Below are 21,334 nucleotides of genomic sequence, written 5' to 3'. Positions count from 1 at the left end.
AAATAATACTTATTTTGCGTCACCCAATCATAGTACAAAAAGGGTAGAAGCCTTGCCTCGCGGAGAAGGCCTATTTGAAGGTGGAAGGCCTCTTCTGATTACGAGCAAAGCTTGTGAGATTTGAGACTAGGCTTTCTGCCGTCCTGAATTTCCAACTGTGGTATATTTACAGAACAAAAGAGATAGCAAGAGGCTCCTAGCCGATATGTGGAACATATTGTAGCCATGACGGCTGTTGGAACACCGTATCCGGGGAATACGGAAGGGAAATGAGGGATTCAATGATAAGAACGAACCTCGCCGCGACGCAGAGAAAAACAATAATGATCCTCACCAAAGATTGAAAACGGAGAATCAACTGCATGCCGATCGTTCTCCACGTCAAAATATCGTCCTCGAAGATCTCCCATCTTTTATCCCAATTGATGATACAATTGATGATAAAGAAAGGCAAAGCTAAGAAAATCCAAGAAAAAAGACTCCAAAGAAAGTCTAGTGGTGCATAAATTGCCACCATGATAGCTGACGCTCTCCAAAGCCAGATGCCAGTTATGGTTGGCATTGGGATGTTATTCCAGACTATCAGGTGGATGCCTGAGTACATGAGATTCGGAAGGAAGAGGGCGGTATGGTAGCTCCTAACCATAAAGGGCATATCAGCGAGAAAGGTGACTACCGTGTTCCCTTGATTTTCCCAATCCCAAGAACGATTTTGAACTCGAGTTCGAAGCATCTCATCTGGGGATAACGTCATTCGTTCCCGTCCAAAGATCGAAGCGTAGGGCGGATGAATTTGGATCGTGTGATCCTTGAACTCCCATTTCGGTTTCTGTTCTCTTTGCTCCCTAGAATCGAAGAGAAACTCGGAGGCCAGTTTCCAACGGCGTTTAGCTCTCGGGGTCAGAAGTAATTGCAGTGGCGTCTCGCCGTCGGATTCTTCGGGTGGGCTTCTTTGATACACGAAGCCGTAGACCGATTGCCCAGGTCGCAGGTGGCTTTCTGGCATTAGTGATTGATGGGCAAACAATTCGTTTAATAGACCCTGAACTCACCCAGCATCGTCCGTCGTATCCTCGTCAATACCTGTCCCATCTGTTTGAAATATCAAATGTTTCGCTTCACTCTTCCAATCACGGTTGCTGAGCATACAGAGAAATGCACAGAGGCCATCGGCGCGTTGTCCCCGAATGATTGTTGGCTCCTCAACGTCAACAGGTTTCCGCCACCATAGGGCGTAACTGATAAGACAAAACAAGCAGTGAGCAAGCTGGAGAAAGGTCAGTTACCGGTAGGTCATTGTGGAGTTTGAGCACTGAGACAATATACCGTATTCAACTCCAATACGCTTATCGAGAGGCCTTGGATGGTTCGCTGGATACATTGCGCCGTAAACCAGATAGCCTGAAGACAGGCTATTGTTTTCGCGAGACCATCAGCTTTGCTTTTATCCCGAATTTCTTCCACACGTATCCGAGGAAGAAGCTCCGGTGTTGCAATAGCTAGGGCGAGTAACGCGTGGGCTTCGAGTGCAACTCTGTCCAGAGATCCAGGAAGAAACTTTCGACTTTCAGGGAGGTCTTGTGTATCAAAGACGAAGCCACCCATTGCAGCGTAGAATCCGTGTTCCAAAGTCCAACGGGGAGGGAGTGGTACTGAGGCCGTGTCATCTGTATCTGGAGAGTCCGGATACTCTATGTCCAAGATAGCATTGATGGTATTAGTGATCTGCTTCGCAATTATCCACTGCCGGAGAGCGTTTAATGCCACCTATGGTCACAAGAATGTCAGTATAATCAGCGGCTATCAAAGTCTAAGCAGAGCTGCTGACCAGTTCGGGTGCGAAGATAGCACACAACATCCAAGCAGCCTTCCTCCAGGCGTTGATTGAAATCCAGCCCCTCGGATCCCACCACCTCCATGTACGCTTTGGTTGAAGCTCGGGGACATTGATATGAACCGATGTCCAGACGCATAAAACAAGTGTTGTGATACACAAGGATAAGATACTGAAAGTTCCACGAACGTCTGGTTCAGGGCGCCACACTGCCGTGAGGTTGTGGGGCGGTGGTTCAGACATCAGTTATGGTGTGACTCGCTGAGGTTGGTGGTAGCTGTCGTGGACTGAACGGAGAAGCGAAGTTGCGCTTGTAGACACAGAACTCAAGGAAGAGGTTGTTTTCGGAGCAGTTAAATACCTGAGGGACTTCGGGGTCGACGAGTAGCCGCGATGGGGAGGACCTTTATTTGCTTATCGGGTGCCAAAGCTTCATCCTCGATGACATTTGGTGGCATGGCGGGGGTGGAGAAGGGAGGCGTGACGGTTATGGATGAAACCGGTCATGCGAGATGCTGCAGCTACAGCTGCCAACCACGCCCCCGCCGCCAACGGCTGGGAGGCCAGGGTCGGGAACGAACGACGCTTTAACGGTTGGGAGTTATGTACATGTCAGCGGAGGGTCTGCCCAATTGTTCGAATACACTCATGCGTTGCAACCCTCTCTGTGGGGGTGGTGGAGGGGGCGGGAACGAGGCTTTGACGACAAGGCTCTGATGACAAAACCCACGCATTCCTACTGGCGGTTCGCATTAAATAATTCTCTTTTTCTTTTTAATTATATATATATAGAAAACAAGAAATGACCGAATAGGCAATTAATTAACACAAGGAGGATCAAATCACAATACGGCACGGGGTTCTTATATCATCATCAGCCGCGAATTTGCTCAAACTGAGCAGGGAAAACTCGCGCAACGCTGTCCCAGTTTGTGTAAGGTCAGGTAGTGACTTATTAATAGGTATTATATCCTCCCCATACCGCTGTCCCTCAACCTCCTCTAAATACTCCGTATGTCCCAAACTACCAGCCTCCAAATCTGGTTACTGTTCCAATTGCCAGCCCACACTTACCAGATTCACTGACTGTCTTTCCTTCTGGAGTCAGCCAGTGCCATCCACCCCGTCAACCCGCGATCCTGGCGCATATGACAGCCCATGCTCAGTATGGCAGACTCAACACTTTGTCCCGCTCAGCCTCCTGCCAAGGGCAGAAGTTGCTACCAGGCCCAAGCTTGTCACACTCCCCGCACTTCAGAGGCTTGCCACAGTCTTTATGATCATGACCCCCACCACAGTTCGCGCAGGGCTTTGGCGTGTCAGTGTTAAGTGTTGCTGGGCGGGCGGTGGTCACAACACCTCCCCGCTCCGCGATATTTTGATAGATCTTGCCCAGAAGTCCCCAATCCTGTCCTGTGGGCTTCCAGGGGCTTCGTGAGAGGGTGGAAGTCCACAAAGACCCCGCGGCTCATCACCACGACTTCGGCAAATTGGGCGCGCGTCAGGGCAACGCACAAGCGACGACGGTCGTCGGTGAAGCCCGGGCCATTGTTCCGCACGAAGTCCACAAAGACCAGATCTGCAGCGTGGCCTTGAGCTGCGTCGGCTGTACGAATGGTGACCTGCCGACGCTGGGCCGTGGTCATGCGTCCGTCACAAACCATGGCGTCCAGTTCCAGCTGGTAGAAGTACGTTTGGGCTTTGTACATGATGACGATCAGGATGGTGATCTGGTCGCCGTGGCCAGACAGTGTTGTATCTTGCAGAGCGTCAAGGACCATGGCACAAACCCTTTTCTACGTGAGTGAGGTTGTAGCATGACGAGGCCAAGTGTTGGACTTCGGATCCTTGGAGCTCCAGGAGGATGCGGTATCTGTGGTCCCTAAGTTGGGGAGCATAGCGAAGGAGCCAACGATGCCATGCATTTGAGGTCTCTGGCCATGGCGAATTTGGGGGGCTGACCATCTCGTACCGGTAGAATAGCTTCGATGGAAGCCAGGAGAGGTTGCAAGCCGACCGATGGTTGTATCGCAGGTTCGTGTCCACGACTCCGGCATTGAACGCCCGCTGCAGTGTGGAAACCCTGCAATGTTCGGCCCACGGGTTGTCGTCGTACCCATCGGAGTCGCGTTGAACAGACGGACCAAGCTGCTGAGGGTCCCCCACAACGATGAGCAGTTGGGGGTTGTGTTTCCGGATGACCTGCAACAGGTCCAGTTCATGGACTCGAGCAGCCTCGTCCACGAAGCAGATGTCAGTCCTGAAATGGTCCACAAATCGGTATGAACAGCCTCTATCCAAATACCGTGGCAGTGATGACTCCCTGGAACTGCTCCAGATAGTCGCCATAGAGCCTCTCGACGAGCGGCTTCCTCCGCTTTCTGATCTCGTGAACAGCAGCGGAATCTTTGGATCCTACCGGTATTTTCTCGAGCTTCTCAAGGGCGTCGCGGAGCGCGGGATACTTGTCCTTGTGCTATTGGAAGTACTCATATGCCCGTTCACTGAGCGAGGCGTATGGCAGCCTGCGCTTGAGAGAGAGCGACTTCGCGTTGTGAACGTCAAGGGACAGCTTTGCCAGCTGGTACTGGACCATGAACAGGTCATCCAGTTGCGCACATTGATCCATGGCGGCAGCTTGATCGAAGTGCTCGAGCCCCAAGCCGTCGTTGAGCGGCTTCCCTGTGCTTTGGTCAGCCATCGATCTATTGACATTTCGGTGCTTGTTCCCGTCGAGGACCGGACTGAGTGGGCGTCCACTTCCAGTGCTTGATCTCAGTCTCGTAGCCATGCAGGCGAATGACACGGTGCGGCTTGCCCATATCAGCAAACCTCTTGTTCAGCTCGTCGGCAAAATCGCTGACTTGGCTGTTCATGTTGACGAAGTAGGCCATCTTGAAAGGGTGCTCGACCCCATCCTCGCCGAACATGGCCATCAGCATGATGAACTGGAGGAGGTTTGTCTTCCCCGCCCCGACCAGCCCAGTGATCCATTTGATGTTTTGTGTCAGATTGTCAAGTCCACGGTACGCCTCCTTCTTCAGGTCGTCAAGCTCATCCCACAGTTGCCTCAAATACGCCTGGACCTTCTCTGGCGTATCAAGAATGTACCTCATGTGCGGGAACTTGCTGAAGAGGTCGCTGTTCTCTCCCTCACAAGAGTCTCTGAGGTAAGCGAAGGCCTTCTTGGACCATTCGGAGACAGGCCTGTTGGGAGGCGCTGCCGGTGGGCGGAAAAGCTCGTTGATTGCCTCCACCGCCGCAAGAACTGGCTTGACGGCTGGGATGGACTTAAACAAGATGGTGAGCTTTGCGTTTTTGCGGCGCAAATGCTGCTTCACCTGGCTCTGGAGAAGGGTGCGGTCGGTCGACTTCAGGCTGTCGTCGTCCCAACGCAGCATGGGAATGTTACCCGTAGAAGGTGTATGATGTCCTTGCTTGCTAGAATTAGTGGCTGTGACAATGTACGTCGCATAACCAGCAGCTGCGCTGGTGAGACATGTTGCGACGCGCTCGGTGCGCCACTACTCACTCCTCTTGCCCGAAATGGCCGCGGTGTGCTCGAGGCCTTGGATCTTGACGAAGCAGAAAACTCCCTCGCGAGGCTGGTAGACGTCGCCCTCTTCCGGGGTCTTGACGAGCATGAGGAACAATCCCTTATGATGCCGGCTGAACTGGATCGCGTAGGCATCAAAGTCGACGTCCCTGGAACTCGCTGCCCGCTTGGCCTCGAGTCGGAAGTTGCAGATGGCACCCATGGCAAGACAGACAAGTTGCTCCTCCGCGGTGTCGAAGTGATTTACCGGTGGAAAGGCGTGGTCAACGGCAGGAAAGCCCTCATCCCCGGGCTTTGGGCAATCGTAAAAGCTGACTTCCGGATAGCCTGATCGCCTGCTGAGAAATGGGGCCAAAGGATGCAAAGGGAGTCCCGGGTCTTCGTCGCGCCAGGACATTTCCTGGATGGTCCCATAAACCTCGATCTTTCCGAGATCAGGCGTCTCTACATGGAAGAGGATGCCCAACCTGCCACCGTTGGCAAGTTTCTGTTTCATGTACTGGGCTTTTGCGGCCAGATTTGGCGTCCAGTTCTTCAAGAAACGGTGCTTTTCGTCGGTGATGGAGACACCGGCTTTGCTGCAATCCATCTCCAAATGAGCGATTGCCGCAGGAAGAGATTCTGCCTCATCTGCCTCGTGGATTGGATGGCAAAACACCTTCAATATATCCCGAACGGCATCGACACCTTCATGTCGACTGTACTTTACGTTCTCAATCGAAACGCCCTTGATAGTAACCGTCCCAATGCATCCACCGTGCGGAGGGTCAGGACAGAAGATCTCAACTTCCACCGTCGAGTAGTGTGCCGGGTAAAAAGTGCATCGGATCTTAAATGTATGACTTCCTGGCTTGGGTGACTGGAGCTTTGACACGATCTCCGCATCCAGCCCGTCGCCCAACATCGAAACCCCGTCGACTGAAATGTAGCAGCCGCACTGCCACGAGGCGTACTTGTAATCCATTGTGCCTTTGTGTTAACAATCGTTAGCCGACTTCTTCAAAACGTCAGGTGAATGGGAGCTAATGCCTTGTGGTCGCAGGGCTTGGTCTGAACTGGTCGTTTGTTTATCGGTGAGATGACGATTCAGAGAAGGTGAGGAAAGTTGGGAATAGAAAGGTGACAACAAAAGAGGAGCAAAATGCTCCAAAGGAGGGGTTGAGAAAAGGGGGACGATGGAGAGTTTGCCGGATTGCTCTATGGGAAACTGTGGGAAATGGGTTGTTCGTGACGGAAGTGAAAGTGTGGAAGTCAAGTCGAGAGCCCGCAGTTAGAGGAGGATGACTGAGCTCGTTGGTTGGCCGCTGGTCGGGGTTTTGGTTTCCTTCTTTTCTTATTTTGCTTTTTTACGAGGGAAGAGGTGATTCTCATGACGATGTGTTGCTTTCACTGAGAGAAATGACGACCAAGCCGCTCATCAACTCACCCACTCGGCCGCTTACTTACCTGACTTACTCATGTCACGAACACTCAACACACACTTGGACACATCACATCATTATCAACATCAATATAGGCAGGAATCGCAAGTTCCGGTAACCCATCCGGTTCCATTTGTGAAATCTCAACATCAGTGAAAACTACCTGTCAACATGGAAACCCGATCCCATTTTCCTCACACACTGAATACAGCCCAAACCCAACCGGCCGAGACTCCAGGAGGTGTTCATCAAGGGTATCATGGTCATGGCCATCATCTCATCCATCCGGAACGCCTAACCGTCAAATCCTCTAAACATCCGTCCTATCAAACGAAATCCCAGTCAAAGAGAATGTGCTTTTTGTCGAACAATGCGAAGGCACTTAACGCTCTTTGCCGCGGCCGTAGCAAGCAGCATGGTAAACCGCCTCCGTGGAGGGGCTCTTGAACGGACACTCGGCCAACAAGTCGGCATTGCCGCTGGGGCCGCCGCGGTACACGCCGAAGCCGGTGCCCTGCTGCAGGCCGAGGAACTGCTTGCCGCTCAGCAGCTGCCAGACCATCCAGTAGACGTCCTCAAGGGTCGGATCGACGGGCTGTATCCAAAGAGGCACGGGCGGGCCGTAGTAGCGCGCGGGGATGTGGAACGTCCAATCCGTCTTGTCCAGCGGCATGGCGTGCTGGAACATGGGGCGCGGGAGGCCCTCGTACTTGCCGGGCTTGGCGCCCTTGTGCTTGTAGAAGCGCTTGTGCTCGTCACGGTGGCGGACGCGCTCCTCCAGGGGCGGGACGACCCAGGCGCCCGTGGCGAGGAGGGTCGCCCGGCGGTCCTCGAGCCGCGGACCGGTAAAGACGTTGACGGTGCCGCCGCTCCCCTCGGGGATGGCGACCACGCGCACGAGGTAGACGAAGGACTTGTTCTTGCGCTCGATGAAGGCTGGGTCCTCGAGGAAGGAGAAGATGCGCTTGAGTTCGTCGCGCTTGGCGGCGGCCTGGGCGGCGTGCAGACGACGGTAGAAGGCGCGGATCTCGGCGTCGGTTCTCGGGCGCGTGGCGATGATCGCGGGCTGGAAGTTGTTCTCCGAGTCGCTCTCCGCTATGGTGCTGTCCGAGTCGTTGCCATCGTCGTCAGGCTCGGGGGCCGTGTCGGTCGAGTCGTCGGAGGGAATGTTGCCGGTGGCATGAAGAGGCGAGGTGCGAGGAATGGCAGTAGGGGCGACCTCGACGGAAGAAGGGGCCTGAGGGCTGAGGGTGATGCCGACGGCAGGGCGACGAGCCGAGTCAGAAGAGACAATGATGGGAGCCTCACGAGCGTTCTCGGAGGAAGCAATGACGGTCGTGCTGGCGGTATTGGTCACGCCGGTGTTGGTTGGGGCCGCAGATTTGGCTTTGCCCTTGTCCTCGGAGCAGGTGGGCGTCTCGAGATTCATGCCCTGGGAAGCGGGCTCGGCAGCGGTCTTGTTCATGCTCGCGGCGGCAATGTCGGCCGGAGTAGGCGGGAGCTTGCGAGACGGATGCGGAGTGCTCATCAGGCGGGGAACAGGAACGGCCGGGATGGGCTCAGCGTTGGGATCGTGCAGGGACAGCCAGATGTACTCGGGATGCACGCCCAGGGCCTTGAGAGCTTCGTCATTGGCGCCCGAGACGCGCTTGACCTGGATCTCAATAAAATGGTGGCGCTGGCCCTTGTCGTCATTCAGCCAGTGGCCGTAGAACTCGCTCTTGTTCCACTGGAGTCGGTTAGCAGGTGAAGGAATTGGAGACTCGGGATGGGAAATGGTCTTAAACAAACTCGTATACGAAACACGAGTCGACAGGAACAGGAAGACAAAATGACCGACCGATGAAAGGAAACAAAGATGAAGATGAGGGCAAAACCAGAAAAAGATATCAAAGCAAAACGAGAAAAAATGTATTCAGAGACAAGAAAATGAGGTACTCACAGTCATGCGCTCGTCCCACTTGTCGATCCCGTAGGTGATCTTCATGGTCGACCGGGCCACCGACTCGGCGAGACGGCGGTCCTCGGCTGACAGGCCATCATGGCCGGCCCCCTCGAACTTGATCGGGTCCTCGGGGTTGCCGCAGATCCTGAATGAAACGCGTCGTTAGCTGCTGTAGCCCTCAATGTTTTGGTGGTCGCCATCGATCCATCGACGGACTGATCGGCGACCGACCACGAGCCCAATTGAGTCGGTGCCTTACCAGTCCAGATGAAGAACCTTGGTGTTCTTCATCTTGGTGAAGTCCAGGATGTCCTGGTACTTCTTCTTCATGAGAGCCACCATCTGGCCATGATGGTGGCCCTTGAGGGTCACGTTGGTGACCTCCATGTTTTCGAGCTCTTGCTCGAGCTCGAGGAAAGAAAAGCCCGAAGAGGGCGAAGACGACGCAGAAGACAGCGACGGCGTGGCGTCGCGCGGCGGCGGAAACGGAAAGATACCGCACTGGGCGGCGAGGGCGAGAGCGGCGGCGGAAGGCCCAGCTGGTGGTGAAAGTAAACAAAAATGTGTTAGTTTCACCTTTGCTGAGAGGAGAAGAAAGAGAAAGAAGGAAAGAATTTTGCAACGAGGCGAAGGGGATTTTATTTTGGTGGGCACGCGGGTCTCGAGAGACTCGAGCCGCCGGATTGGCCGGCTTCAACGAGGGGTCCGCGATGTCGAGCCACACGGCAGACGTGATGGTGAGGGGAAAGCCGCAGGTCAAGCCGCGCTGTAGTGTGCTGCGGAGGCATGGACCGATGGGACAGTGAATGGCCCAAGACACTGGCCACTGACCCTTGACTGTTGATCACTCTGTGTGTGCTGGAGCTTCACTGATGGCCAGACCAACCCACAAGGATGGCGTCGTGGTCTCAGGTCCGGCCCCCACACCAGGCGACGGCTTGACCTTGGGGGGAAGAGCTAGGGAATGGTTAACATGAGAGGGCAACTTACACCGCGTCTCTTCATCAGTGGGCTGCGAAAGAGCCCGGGGACGGTTCTCAAAGCCAGGCGGCGGGGGCAGAAGCCCCGGCCGATCTGGGGAATGGCCTTGGTTCTCCATGGTGGTCTGGGAGAAGAGCTGTTAGCGTTCGATCCTCATCCATGACTTGAGTGAAGGTGAATGATGATGAGCCATGAGACAAGACAGTAGGGCAATCACATATCATGACCGATTCCATGCATGCTATCCCGGTGAGCTGCCTCCATCCCGACCGCCGAGCCCCGCGGGGTCAGATCGACCGAAAATGGCGAGTGAATCGCGGATCGGACCCGCGCGGGCCGACATGCGAGCGATTAGACTGGCCGAAAAGTAAAGGAGAAGTGGAATTGACTTACATCTCAGCTGAGGTTGTTGCGCTTTTTCTGTTGACCTAAAAACGACGGTTGACGAGGCAAAAGTTGTGAAGATGCGACAACAGATCTGTCGGTGTTGCTGAGAAGAGGGGAAAGTGAAGAGGTCAGAAAATGGAAATGGGAGGGAAATTTTGATTTGCTTTCAGACCAGTGTGTGGTGGTCCATGCACCGCAGCGCGCTCCCCAGGGCATGTCAACAACGCGGGTTAATAAGGAGCCGCACTCTATCCTGACTAACAGGACATTCACGGAATTCTCCGAGAGTTGGGCGAGCAATCAGTGAACGACTGGCGGTGCTGGAAGGGCAAGGCGGTGTGGAAGATGGAAAATGACTGGAACACCCATCTCACTCCTGACGGCCGGCATGCCTGTGAGGTCCGGAGGGAGGACACATCTTTACCAGAAGAGCTCAACAACCCTGCTCCAGCTCGATAGATATTCGGAAGGGAAAGCTCTTCATCACCAACATCCTCAATGACATCTCCTGTAGCAAGCAATTGCTGCGAACTACGTTGCCAAACGCCAATAGAAACAGAGTATTGGGCACGAATAAACCAGGCCTTCAACATGGGTGTTATTGAGTTTGTTCCTGTACGTCTCTGGCGATGCCGGCCAACAATTAGTCACAGAAAATGGTTGTCGCAAGTCAAAGTTGATTAGATCATGGGGAATGAGGGCCAACTGTTCTGCTGAGAACGCCCCAGTTGTGTGGACCAACCCATGAAGGCGCCCAGCAGTTGGTGAGGTTTTTAAGTACTTTGGACAGGAAATCCGAAATCCATTAAACGGCAATTAAATGCGCAAGCATAGTTCATTTGGAGGTATAAAGTCATTGGCGATATGCTGGCACGTTGTTGTTTGGGAGGTTCACCGGAAACCTTGTAAGAGGTAATTACGCCGTGTATTGTCATGTCACAAAACCGAAGGATAATGCACACAATAGTCAAGTTAGAGACCTCCATCTCACAAGACTGGCTATGAACTTCCGCATGTGAAGATGTTCAACCTTTGTCGATGTGGTTGATGGTGGAGGTGACGTTGATGCGGCTGAACCACGCTGCCCGAAACGGCTAGCGGCAAGGCTGTTCTTCTCTTCAGCCGCATCGACCCTGGGCCACTTCCCCACACCGGCTTGTCCCGACAGACCCAGTGTTTCAGCTTTTTGGCGGCAACAAAGGTGACAGGGGTGCTGCTGGTCTTCACGTTCACTCAACACGCCGGGTATATGTTGTCCACAGTCAGTTGTGCGTCTGAATTGTCTTTTGAAAGGGTTTATGGACTAGAAGCGATGAGATTTCCATCATTCTCTGGTGGTGGACTGAACCTGGAATGGATTAATGTCTGAACAAGCCCGTTCTACAATCCATCTGGACGTTGTTCGCCATGCTCAGAGAAACAAAGAGGCGAAGAGGGCGTGGCAAAGATGCTTGAACGATGAAAATCCAAAGTTAAAAAACCTTGTACGTGGGGTGACTGGTGGGCATGGTGAGGCTACGGAGTGAAAACAGGTGATTCTTTAAGTTTCCCGTCATGATATGACGTTGGTTTTTTTCATGTAGAAATGTCCAGGCACCATTCATTTTTTCGAGGGTGGCCCGACGATGTAGAATGTGATGATGAACAATGTGCTTTGGGCGGAGTTCCGGTAGATGGCGCAGACAACTCAGGCCGGCAACAAGGCCAAGACCACCTGGTAGCAGTCCGCTGACAGCTGGCTGGGTGCCTTGACACTGTCAACGCCCACTTGCCCCCGGCAGCCTGATGGCGGGCCAGATCCAGTGCGGTGCCCAAATCAAGAAAATCTGGAACTGCCACGGGCCACTCTTGTCCTCAACTCCCGCTCCCTTCTCCCATCCTCCGCTTCTTCCTCCCCTTCCTTCCAGCCCGGCAAACACCCGCGGAAGCACGCACCGCCGTCAACTTTCCCAAGGGCCGCTTCTCTTCTTCATTACTGTCTCCGTTTCCCGTTTCCTTTTGGTCGGGGTTTTATCTTCATCATCGCATCGCTGCGGCCATCCGTCTTGCGCGCGCATCATCCGTCGAGGCCGCATCGCGACACTCCACCTTGTTGACTCACTCCGCGATCCAACAACCCCAGTTCGACGTCGTCTTCCACCATCGACTGCGACCATACCGGCATCTCGATTCCGACCTTCCATCAACTACCGGCTCCGTCGCGTCCCCTCGCTGCCGTGGTCGAGTGCCATATCCGCAAAAACAGAGGATTCAGGAAACAACAGTAACCCCTTCACACTTCCTGCTCGCGACACTCTGTGACTTTGACTAGTCATGGCGAGTCCGCTGCAGTTTGCCTATCGGACCCAGAAGGCCATCGGCGTCTTCGATGCCGACCCCGTCTATGAGGCCCTCCCTGGGTTCGCCCGGCCCGAAGGGAACCTCCGGTGCTGTGCCTACTCACCCTGCGGCCGCTACTTTGCTTACGCCGCCAACGATCGCGTCGTCATCACCGACGCCTCCGTCGGCCATGTCCTAACGACCCTGCCCATCTCGCCCGTTTATGAACTCGGGTTCTCGCCCCGTGGCAACTTCCTAAGCACCTGGGAACGCCCGTCCAAGGACGAGAACGGCGATGCCACCAAGAACCTCAAGGTCTGGCGAGTCATTGAGGACCTCCCCGATGGCGCCGAGAAGCAGCCGCTGGGCAAGTTCGTGCAAAAGTCACAGTCGGGCTGGAATCTGCAATATACGGCCGATGAGAAGTATTGCGCCCGCCTCGTCACCAATGAGGTCCAATTCTACAACAGCAATGACCTCTCCACCGTCTGGACCAAGCTGCGCGTCGAGGGTGTTACCGATTTCGCCCTCGCCCCAGGCTTGAACCAGAACGTGGCCGTGTTTGTTCCGGAGCGCAAGGTGTGTTACCAGTCCTATTTGTCTTAGGGGGATGTCGTCACTAACACCTTTCAGGGTCAACCCGCCTCCGTCAAAGTCTACAATGTGCCATCCTTCAACAGCCCCGTCTCTCAAAAGACATTCTTCAAGGGTGACAAGGTTCAGCTCAAGTGGAACAACCTCGGCACGAGCCTCATCGTCCTGGCCCAGACCGATGTCGACAAGTCCAACAAGAGCTACTACGGCGAGACCACCATGTATCTGTTGAGCTCCAACGGCGCCGTCGACGCTAGGATCACCTTGGACAAGGAGGGGCCTATTCACGACGTCTCGTGGTCACCAAATTCGACCGAGTTCGGCGTCGTCTACGGCTACATGCCATCGAAGACTACCATCTTCAATCATCGCGGTGTTCCGATTCACTCCTTCCCCATCGGCCCGCGTAACACCATCATCTTCTCACCCACCGGTCGCTTCGTTTTGGTCGCCGGCTTTGGAAACTTAGCCGGTTCGATCGACGTTTACGACCTGGAGAAGGACTACCGCAAGATCTGCACCATTGAAAGCGGCAACCCCAGCGTGTGCGCTTGGAGTCCCGACAGCCGCTACATTCTGACGGCCACCACTTCGCCTCGTCTGCGTGTCGACAACGGCATCAAGCTTTGGCACGTCGGAGGCGGTATCATGTACAACGAGGACATGGTCGAGTTGTATAACGTGCTCTGGCGTCCTGTCCCACTGAGCAGTCTCCCCACCATTGACCCCTTGAACCCGGTTCCGAAGCCCCACGCTTCAGCCGCGGAGTACTTGAGCAAGGCCAAAACGCCATCCAAGCCCGTGGGTGCCTATCGTCCGCCTGGCGCCCGCGGCACATCGACGCCTCTGCACTTCAAGCGCGAGGATGAGGGTGGTGCTGCTCACACCGTGAGCAACGGCACGTCCACGGTCGGTCCCAACGGCTTTGGTCGCCCGCGGCACCTGGTCCCGGGTGCCGAGCCTGCTGTGCGTACGGTTCCTGGAGCCACGCCTGTCGACGAGGGCGCTGCTGCTGCCAAGAAGAAGAAGAAGCGGAGCAAGAAGTCCAAGGAGGGCGGCGGCGAAGGTGGTCAGACTGACGGCGCCCAGAATCAAGAAGCCGCCTCTGCCGCCGCCTCGGGCAACGACGACCGCAGTCCCGACCGCCGTGGTCAGGGTAGCCAGAACCGCAGCCAGTCGCGCCATCTGCAGCCTGGCGGCCGCAACCGCAACGCCTCCCGCGCCCGCTCGCACAGCCGGCCGGCGCATGCCGCTAACAACGCGCCTTCACCTGCTGCTCCGGCTGCTCCTGCCGCTGCTCCTGCTGGCGGTGCCGAGGGATCCGGCGCTCCCAACCCCGTTTCGAAGAAGATCCGGGCCCTTCAGAAGAAGATTCGCGCCATTGAGGAACTCGAGATGCGTCAAGCCAGCGGCGAAAAGCTCGAGGATACGCAGATTAAGAAGATCCAGACCAAGCAGGCCGTGCTGGCGGAGCTGGCGGCACTGACGGCGCAGGGGCAGGAATAGGGAGGTTCTGTAGCGCGCGTTGGTTTGGTGGGTTGGAGAAGGAGGACCCACCGTGGTGGGAAGAGGAAGGGCGGAATGCCGATCTGCGGTGATGTCAATGGTGGCTCACGGCGGAAGGCGAAGGAGCGGAAGAAGGAGTGATGGTCGGTTTGCGAGAGGTGGTGTGTTGCGTTTGTTTTGGGAGTTGTGGATCCCTCCTGGGTGCATCTCGGTGGGCATACATGCGATGCGTTTGGGTGGGTTGAAAAGCTGTTGGTCCTCCTGGGGAAGGGGGATGAGACGAGAGCATAGAAGGCGTTGTGGCATCTACCAGTGGATGTCGCAGAGACATAGTGGCTGTGTCACATGAGCTCGTTGGGTTTTGAATGGCTTGACGCTTGGGGGTTAGAGGCTGGGAGGAACAGGGACAGCAGACAGCGAGGGTCGGTTGTACTGCTACCGACCCGGCTTGGTTTGGCTTGGCCTGGCCTAACTTAGCTCCCTCGAAGATACCTTGCTGAGCTGTGCATCACAGCTGGATGAATTGGAGCAGTGGTTGACGTCTCTGGTCTTTTCTTTTGTGTGTGGGTGTGGTGTAAGTTATGTGCTTCTCGGCCACACTGAGGCTTTCTATTCCGTCTTGTTTAAGTCCCTCCATATTCGTGACACCCGGTTGGGAGAACTTCTCTAACCTTGCACACGTCTTCCACGTTGCCCGCTCCAAGTCCTTCCGCACTAAGTATGCAAACTAGTGCATTGGCGTGGGCGTCCTTGACACAGAGCTGCACCAGGCCCAACAAATCATCGCCAAACAAGTCTAGTTCAGTCAGCCTCGTGAGCTGTTCGCCCAAAAACCCTAGGTAGTAATTGTGCATAAGTGCAAGGCTACGCAGCTGGGGGTTGATGGTCAGCCTAACGCCTGGATATGCCAGTGATGGTTTTAAGATCCGGCTTCATGATGGGATTACCTTTTGGCCCGGTACATGTATTTAAGGCTGGATTGATATTTAAGGCTCTTCTCCATGAACTCTTCCACTCATAACCTTTTGTTTTCTTCGAGGGACCCATTGAACAGGTTCCAACCAATTGCCTCGACCTCGCGATGGGACAATCGGTGCTCATCAACGATGTGATACCTCACCGTGACCCTGAAAATAATCAACGTCGGACGAATGAATACAATGAATCTGGAAATGAAGATTATGAGACTTCGAATGATGATAATGGGCCTATGTCCCCTACGGTCTTTGGTATAGGCACGTGCATTTCCGACGACCAACAAACTCCAATCGACCCATGGGAAGAAGACAATTAACATTTCAGCGTAAACACTAGCATTTGTTGTTCCGACCATATTGTTTCTCATGAGTTGTGCGTTCAGCGACTACTCGAAATATGCGCTGTACAGCGTAAATGTCACGGCCCTCGCTGGGAGGCTACAAGCCGAGGCTTTGCCTGTCCACGGCCGCAACATCGCACTGCTTATCATCCCCGAGATGCCAACGTATTGGCGTTTTGGTCTGAGTGGTATGCCAACCTTCCAAGATTCCGATGCTTCGTTCTTTCTTTCTTTCTTTGTTTCTTTCTTTCTTTTCTAGTAATCCAAAGCCACAAACATGTCCTTCTGACAGAGATTTTGTCTTCCAGGAATCTGTGATGACTTTCCCACCACTAACCGGACATATTGCCACCGCGGCTTCCCCCCACCTCGCGACCTCTTTACCCTGGCAACGAAAACTATCCACGCGATCAATGAAACAACAGAGAAGGGCCTGGATCCCAAATCTATGAACGTCGTCTTGACCTCGTGGAACGAGACCCTCTCCAGCCTGCCCTCGTTCTCTCGTCTCGCCACCGACCAGAAGACCATTGACGCGTTGATGGACGCCAGCGCCGCTTTCGCCATTCTCGCCGTCATTTCAGACTTCTTCTGGATGTGTATACCGCCCATCATGCCTCTCTGCTTTCTAATCAGTGGGATAACGGGCCTTATATCGTCCGCCTGCGCCTTAGGCGCGAGATGGGCGGCCATATATCGTTCCTTGGCAGACAAAGACACGACGGCGCTGAACGGATCGCCGGCGCTGGTCATGGTGCCCGCGCTGATGCATTTTCCTTTCTTCTGGTTGATGTGCAAGGCGTTTGAGAATCGAAAGCGGAAGTGGATGCAACCTGACGGTCGCTGGAGAATTCCGGGGCGCCATTACACAGCGGCCGACACAAACCGGAGGACGGCCATCACTGGGACCGACCTCCCTAACGCGACTACAGTGTCCGCCCAAACGTCGACTGCGTCGTTCCATACGGCGGCTGAGTCCTTGCATATTACCACTACTGTTTCCCCGGAGAAGACAGCTGGGTCTGCTCAGAAGACAAATGGGACCTGTCAAACAGTAGCTGGGAAGTCTCAGACAACGACTGTACCCTCTGGTACAACGACTGACGCCAATGGAGGTGGGACAACGACAGAGTCCGCTGGCACGACGGCAGCTCAGACATGCCCCCTGCCACCACCAGAAGGCGGATGGATTGATCGCCCTCGGACACCGTCGGACTCTAGAACGGGCGGCGGGAAATGATAGGGCTGAGGAGAGAAGTGCTGGAGCTCTTTGAGAATAAGAGGTTGGATCGCATTGATGATAGTTCATGATGTTTCATGAAGCCATTGCTAATACAATCGTATCTGTCAACATTCCGCTTGATTGCTCGGACAAACGTTGCACTCTTGTTGTCCCTTGCTGATGAGGCTATTCTCAACACTCTAGGGAAGTTGAAGTCCATGTTGCTCAAGGAGTAGGCCGGGGTAGTTGGGTTCGGGTAGGGGAGGTCGCCAAGGAGTGCGACGAACCCGGAACGGCTTCGGATGGGGTTTAGGGTTTTGGGTGGATGAGAAATCAGAGATTGAACAAAATACTTAAGTGCCTCTGCATCTCGGGATTATTTTCTATAGTTTCTTTTCTTTTCCTTCTCCTTCCGTTTCTTCTTTTCATGAGGTCGTCATGGGTGTGGTGGATTTCAACTATGATACCTCTGTCGAGGAACTCTAATACCCCTGAAAGTGTCAACAAACACCCTTTTCTTCTTTCATACAGTCAGAACTGTGTTCCAAATCAGAGGAATTAACTTATGCCGAACAGTTTCATTACAGTCATCTCATAGCAAAGAAATAGGCTATTACATACAAGCCGCACAGAGCCCCCACGGACAACACCTTCGTTCCTGTAGCCTGTAGTTCATTATCCCAACACCCCGGAGCTCCATCAGCTCCAGACACATCCTTTTGACTCCCCGCTCCCCGCTCTCCCAAAACGCATATGAAAGCAGTACATACCCCTCCAACTCCTCGTTCAGTAACGCAACCAGAACTCCACCGGCCCAGACCCAACCCCGTTCGAACCCCCGTGCTGCTCAGGCACAACATCCACCAGCATATCCCATTCATGTTTCACCTTCTCCTCTTCACCCTTCTTGCTCTCACCATTGAGTTGCCCAGTAGTGTTATTATTCCCGCTCCTGCCAGCAGGAACAACCTCCAACGTCATGCTCACCCCCTCAGGGATCTCCGCCACGACATCGTCATCGACTTCCACCTCCAGCCGCGAACCACCGCCATTTCCAGACGGTGATTGGTTCTCCACCACGCGAACCACGCGCGCGACCCGGTTGATGTCAAGGTCCGACCACTTCCCTGCCAGCCGGCCGACCAGCTCGCGAGCGGTGCGTTGTGTGAGGTAGACGGCCCGGTAGAGGGTCCTGTCATTGTACTTCTTCTGTTGCTGTTGTTGTCCTTGCTGGCCTTGCTGATCCGGCGAGGAAGCCGACGACGACGAGGACGACGACGACACCGCCGAGGGGGAAGTGGCCGCAGACGACGCCTCTCCTAACCCGCCAGGAACGCGGCGCACGTAGAAGCACGCCACCGGCTTCGGCCGCGTATCAGGGGGAGGGTGGTATGTAGAGTCGATGCCAACCGCTTCGATCCAGCGTCCTGTGAAGTGGCCGGAGGCGTCGATCTCAGGGACTTTCGCCGGCCGATGAAGGTTAGGGTTGGTCAGGTCCGTCCGGGAAGCTCTGGCGTCTCCGTTGACGGAGTTGGAAACCTGCGAGTACAACGACATGGAGCTTGGAGAGGGCGATAGGAAGGCGGAGTTCGTTGCCGAGCCGCGCTCGCTGGCCCAGGGGTTGTGGTGGCCTTGGTCGCCGCCGTTGGTCGTCCCGGGGAGGATGACGGGGTGCAGGTCGGGGTCGTCGAGCTCGCTGCCGCGCAGGAAGAGGGCACTGACGGGCCGCTGGCTGGTCTTCATGTCCTCGAGCGTCTTAAGACGCTGGTAGAGGTCCTCGGCCACGGGGTCGGTCCCTCCAGCGGAGCTGGCGGAGGACATGGACCAAGTCCGCTTGTGTTTTGGCGCTTTACCGGGGCCGCCCTGGAGCTGGAGACTCGCTGCTGATGGGCGTTTCTTCTTGGTGGAGACGCCGCTTTCGAGTTGGGCGATCTGTTGCTTGACTTTGTCGATACTTTTGTTTACATGCTCCAAATCGTTCTGTAACACAGTTAGCACAAAATCCATTATCAGCAGGAACGGGCACACGAACACTCTGTTTACGCTCGGACCCATGATCGCGGAATAGCTTTATCTTGCAGTAAACAAGCTCCGGCGTGTAGAGATTGTGTTGTTCTGGTGTTGGCGGCTCAGGGGACGAGTTAGACGCAAGTTGTTGGGTTTTCGCGCACAACCGCAGCGCAATGCCCTTCACGCCTTTCGAATACGTGTAATCCGTCGAAAGGAAGTTGCAACGCATCGAAATAACGCACTCGGCAGGTCCTCCAGGGGCCGGAGTCCAGATGACCGAGAAGCCGTCAAAGTACTGGTTCTCCAGCTCAACAGACGGCTTGCCGATGTTCTCCGCGGCCTGCGGAGATCCCAAGTCCACGTGCTCGACGGCAATCGGCTGGACGCGGCCGCCACCACGCTGCTGTGCCTCGTTTGTACCCCGACCCTCCTTCCAGAGGCTCCAGTACTCGGCGGGCTTTTGGCGCTGTTGCTCCTCGTCGAACGACACCCGGATGAAGGTCCGGTACCGCGTTCCGCTGGGCTGAGACGGGAATTGCGTGTCGGAAATGGTGATGTTGTAGATCTGGCCCTTGTTGAGATATGTTATTGGGATCTCATCCGCAGACCTAATCATCGCCGTAGGCGCGATCAACGTTGCTCTGTACCTAAAAGACTCGGCGGAAGGAGGTAATTGCTGCGTCGATTCGAACCTTGACGAGGACCGGTGCGCCGACATCACGTCTGATGGCCCATGGTGGCCGTCGACCGACATGAGGTGATTGGAGTTCATTGCCGAGTGATGCTCGACGGAATCCTTCCCTCCATCGTGGTAAAAGGTTCCAGGAACATACTGTTGATGGTGAGGCGGCCCGGGGTCGTGCATGAAGTGGTTGTTGAAGTGCTGGTAGTGGATCGAGTCGAACCCGTTGAACGACATGTCCATGGAATCGGTGGCCGAGTGAACGATGCCATCTGCGTCAGGCATGGAGATGGAGTGCGAAAAGTCGTCCATGCTCATGTCCATTGAGGCCGGCAGGTACATCGAGTCTCCTGGATTCGACGGGATATCTAGCATGGGCGTGTAGCCGGTGCTGATGTGGAAGTTGCCGACGTCACCGATCATGGCGGTGCTCGGCTTCCAGCCGTTGGCATTCGCGCGTGGTGTCCGGTCTTGGTCCTTCAACGACTCATGGTTGACCCTACTGCCATCGTTAGCCACAAACGAACAACATGTTGGCTTGAGACAGTCCACAAAGGTATGCCAAGGTGCCATGAAGATGTCGGGGCTCACGAACTTTGTTGTTCCTTGGTTAGGGTCTAATGAGTTATCCCCCGGAGGCCCGGATGAGTTGGAGCCTGTCGAAAGCTCTGGAAACTGTTTCCGAAAGGTAGAGAGGAGTTCTTCGCCGGGTTTTTGTGTGCTTGTCCTAGAGGAGAATCCGTGTTAACAGAACAGTATGGCATAGGAAGATGGAACGGGGTGTCGACGACGCACCTCTGGCGAAACATCTTGGGAAGATGAGAAGACCGATGGGGTGTGGCCTTGTTGTGGAAGTTTACGATGCCACAGGGAGGTTGTTATGAGCAAAGAGACGTTGTGCTGCTGTGCTATCACCAACCCAAGTAGGCACGTGCGTCCAAAAGACCGTCTGTACTCCGTATTACGCAGCACACAGCCACAGGGATGACGGACACAAACAAACGTCGAGTGGATAGAATGTATGTTTAAGCTTCGTCAGAGCGAGGCAAAAAGAGTTCAGGAGAAACAATCCGTGGAGAAAAGATCTACACGTCGAGGGAGAGATGAAGAGAAGTAGAAGAAGAAGAGATGATCACGTCGAAAGTGGGGTGAGCATCTGTGAAATGACGATGATCCTGAAGATACCTCTTAGATATCTGAGCATACATACAGGCGATGCGTCCTCCCCCTATCAGAGCCAAGCGATCCGAAGGAAGACGGAAGAAACGGGATATGTGTGGCTAATGGAGAATACGATACGACCTGATGCATGATGACGGACCCGGGTGGGGAGACTGCGACGGTTCAAACGCCCGGCAGCCGGCCTAGGCTCGCTCTTCGTGCTGCTTCGGTGCCGCAATGAAATGCGGAAGCAAGCCATCGTGCGGGCAAGGGTCGATGCACCGTTTCCCCTCCCCGTCGACCTATCCGGTGCTCAGGATGGACCTACCAACGTTTCCATTACTTCCGCACACCCACAGTCAGCCATTCTTCTCGGCACGTCGCGTACGTGGCCCCGT

General features: G+C 54.8%; 6 protein-coding genes across 6 annotated transcripts; 2 read left to right on the top strand and 4 right to left on the bottom strand.

The window, feature by feature from the left end:
* Positions 1-3,159: 3,159 nt before the first annotated feature.
* On the bottom strand, positions 3,160-6,354 carry VTJ04DRAFT_7176 (uncharacterized protein; the record flags this gene model as incomplete). The annotated part of the gene is made up of 7 exons (XM_069365474.1): positions 3,160-3,593; positions 3,674-3,716; positions 3,797-4,094; positions 4,165-4,310; positions 4,395-4,516; positions 4,575-5,318; positions 5,367-6,354. The coding sequence occupies 7 exons, from the start codon at positions 6,352-6,354 to the stop codon at positions 3,160-3,162; spliced, it is 2,775 nt and encodes a 924-aa protein (XP_069216505.1).
* An 839-nt stretch (positions 6,355-7,193) lies between these two features.
* On the bottom strand, positions 7,194-9,855 carry VTJ04DRAFT_7175 (uncharacterized protein; the record flags this gene model as incomplete). The annotated part of the gene is made up of 4 exons (XM_069365473.1): positions 7,194-8,540; positions 8,754-8,901; positions 9,016-9,295; positions 9,747-9,855. The coding sequence occupies 4 exons, from the start codon at positions 9,853-9,855 to the stop codon at positions 7,194-7,196; spliced, it is 1,884 nt and encodes a 627-aa protein (XP_069216504.1).
* Positions 9,856-12,437: 2,582 nt separating this feature from the next.
* VTJ04DRAFT_7174 (uncharacterized protein) lies at positions 12,438-14,543 on the top strand (the record flags this gene model as incomplete). Its single annotated transcript, XM_069365472.1, has 2 exons — positions 12,438-13,022; positions 13,077-14,543. 2 exons carry the CDS (start codon positions 12,438-12,440, stop codon positions 14,541-14,543), a joined length of 2,052 nt encoding a protein of 683 aa, XP_069216503.1.
* Positions 14,544-14,637: 94 nt separating this feature from the next.
* On the bottom strand, positions 14,638-15,180 carry VTJ04DRAFT_7173 (uncharacterized protein; the record flags this gene model as incomplete). Its single annotated transcript, XM_069365471.1, has 2 exons — positions 14,638-15,035; positions 15,084-15,180. The coding sequence occupies 2 exons, from the start codon at positions 15,178-15,180 to the stop codon at positions 14,638-14,640; spliced, it is 495 nt and encodes a 164-aa protein (XP_069216502.1).
* Positions 15,181-15,886: 706 nt separating this feature from the next.
* On the top strand, positions 15,887-16,965 carry VTJ04DRAFT_7172 (uncharacterized protein; the record flags this gene model as incomplete). The annotated part of the gene is made up of 3 exons (XM_069365470.1): positions 15,887-16,049; positions 16,170-16,794; positions 16,878-16,965. 3 exons carry the CDS (start codon positions 15,887-15,889, stop codon positions 16,963-16,965), a joined length of 876 nt encoding a protein of 291 aa, XP_069216501.1.
* Positions 16,966-17,869: 904 nt separating this feature from the next.
* VTJ04DRAFT_7171 (uncharacterized protein) lies at positions 17,870-20,584 on the bottom strand (the record flags this gene model as incomplete). Its single annotated transcript, XM_069365469.1, has 4 exons — positions 17,870-19,063; positions 19,116-20,274; positions 20,371-20,502; positions 20,571-20,584. 4 exons carry the CDS (start codon positions 20,582-20,584, stop codon positions 17,870-17,872), a joined length of 2,499 nt encoding a protein of 832 aa, XP_069216500.1.
* Positions 20,585-21,334: the final 750 nt, after the last annotated feature.

The sequence above is a fragment of the Mycothermus thermophilus genome (assembly GCF_041956435.1).
Source record: "Mycothermus thermophilus strain CBS 625.91 unplaced genomic scaffold VTJ04scaffold_5, whole genome shotgun sequence".
Lineage (NCBI taxonomy): Eukaryota > Fungi > Ascomycota > Sordariomycetes > Sordariales > Chaetomiaceae > Mycothermus > Mycothermus thermophilus.
This window is presented reverse-complemented; position numbering and strand designations above follow the sequence as displayed.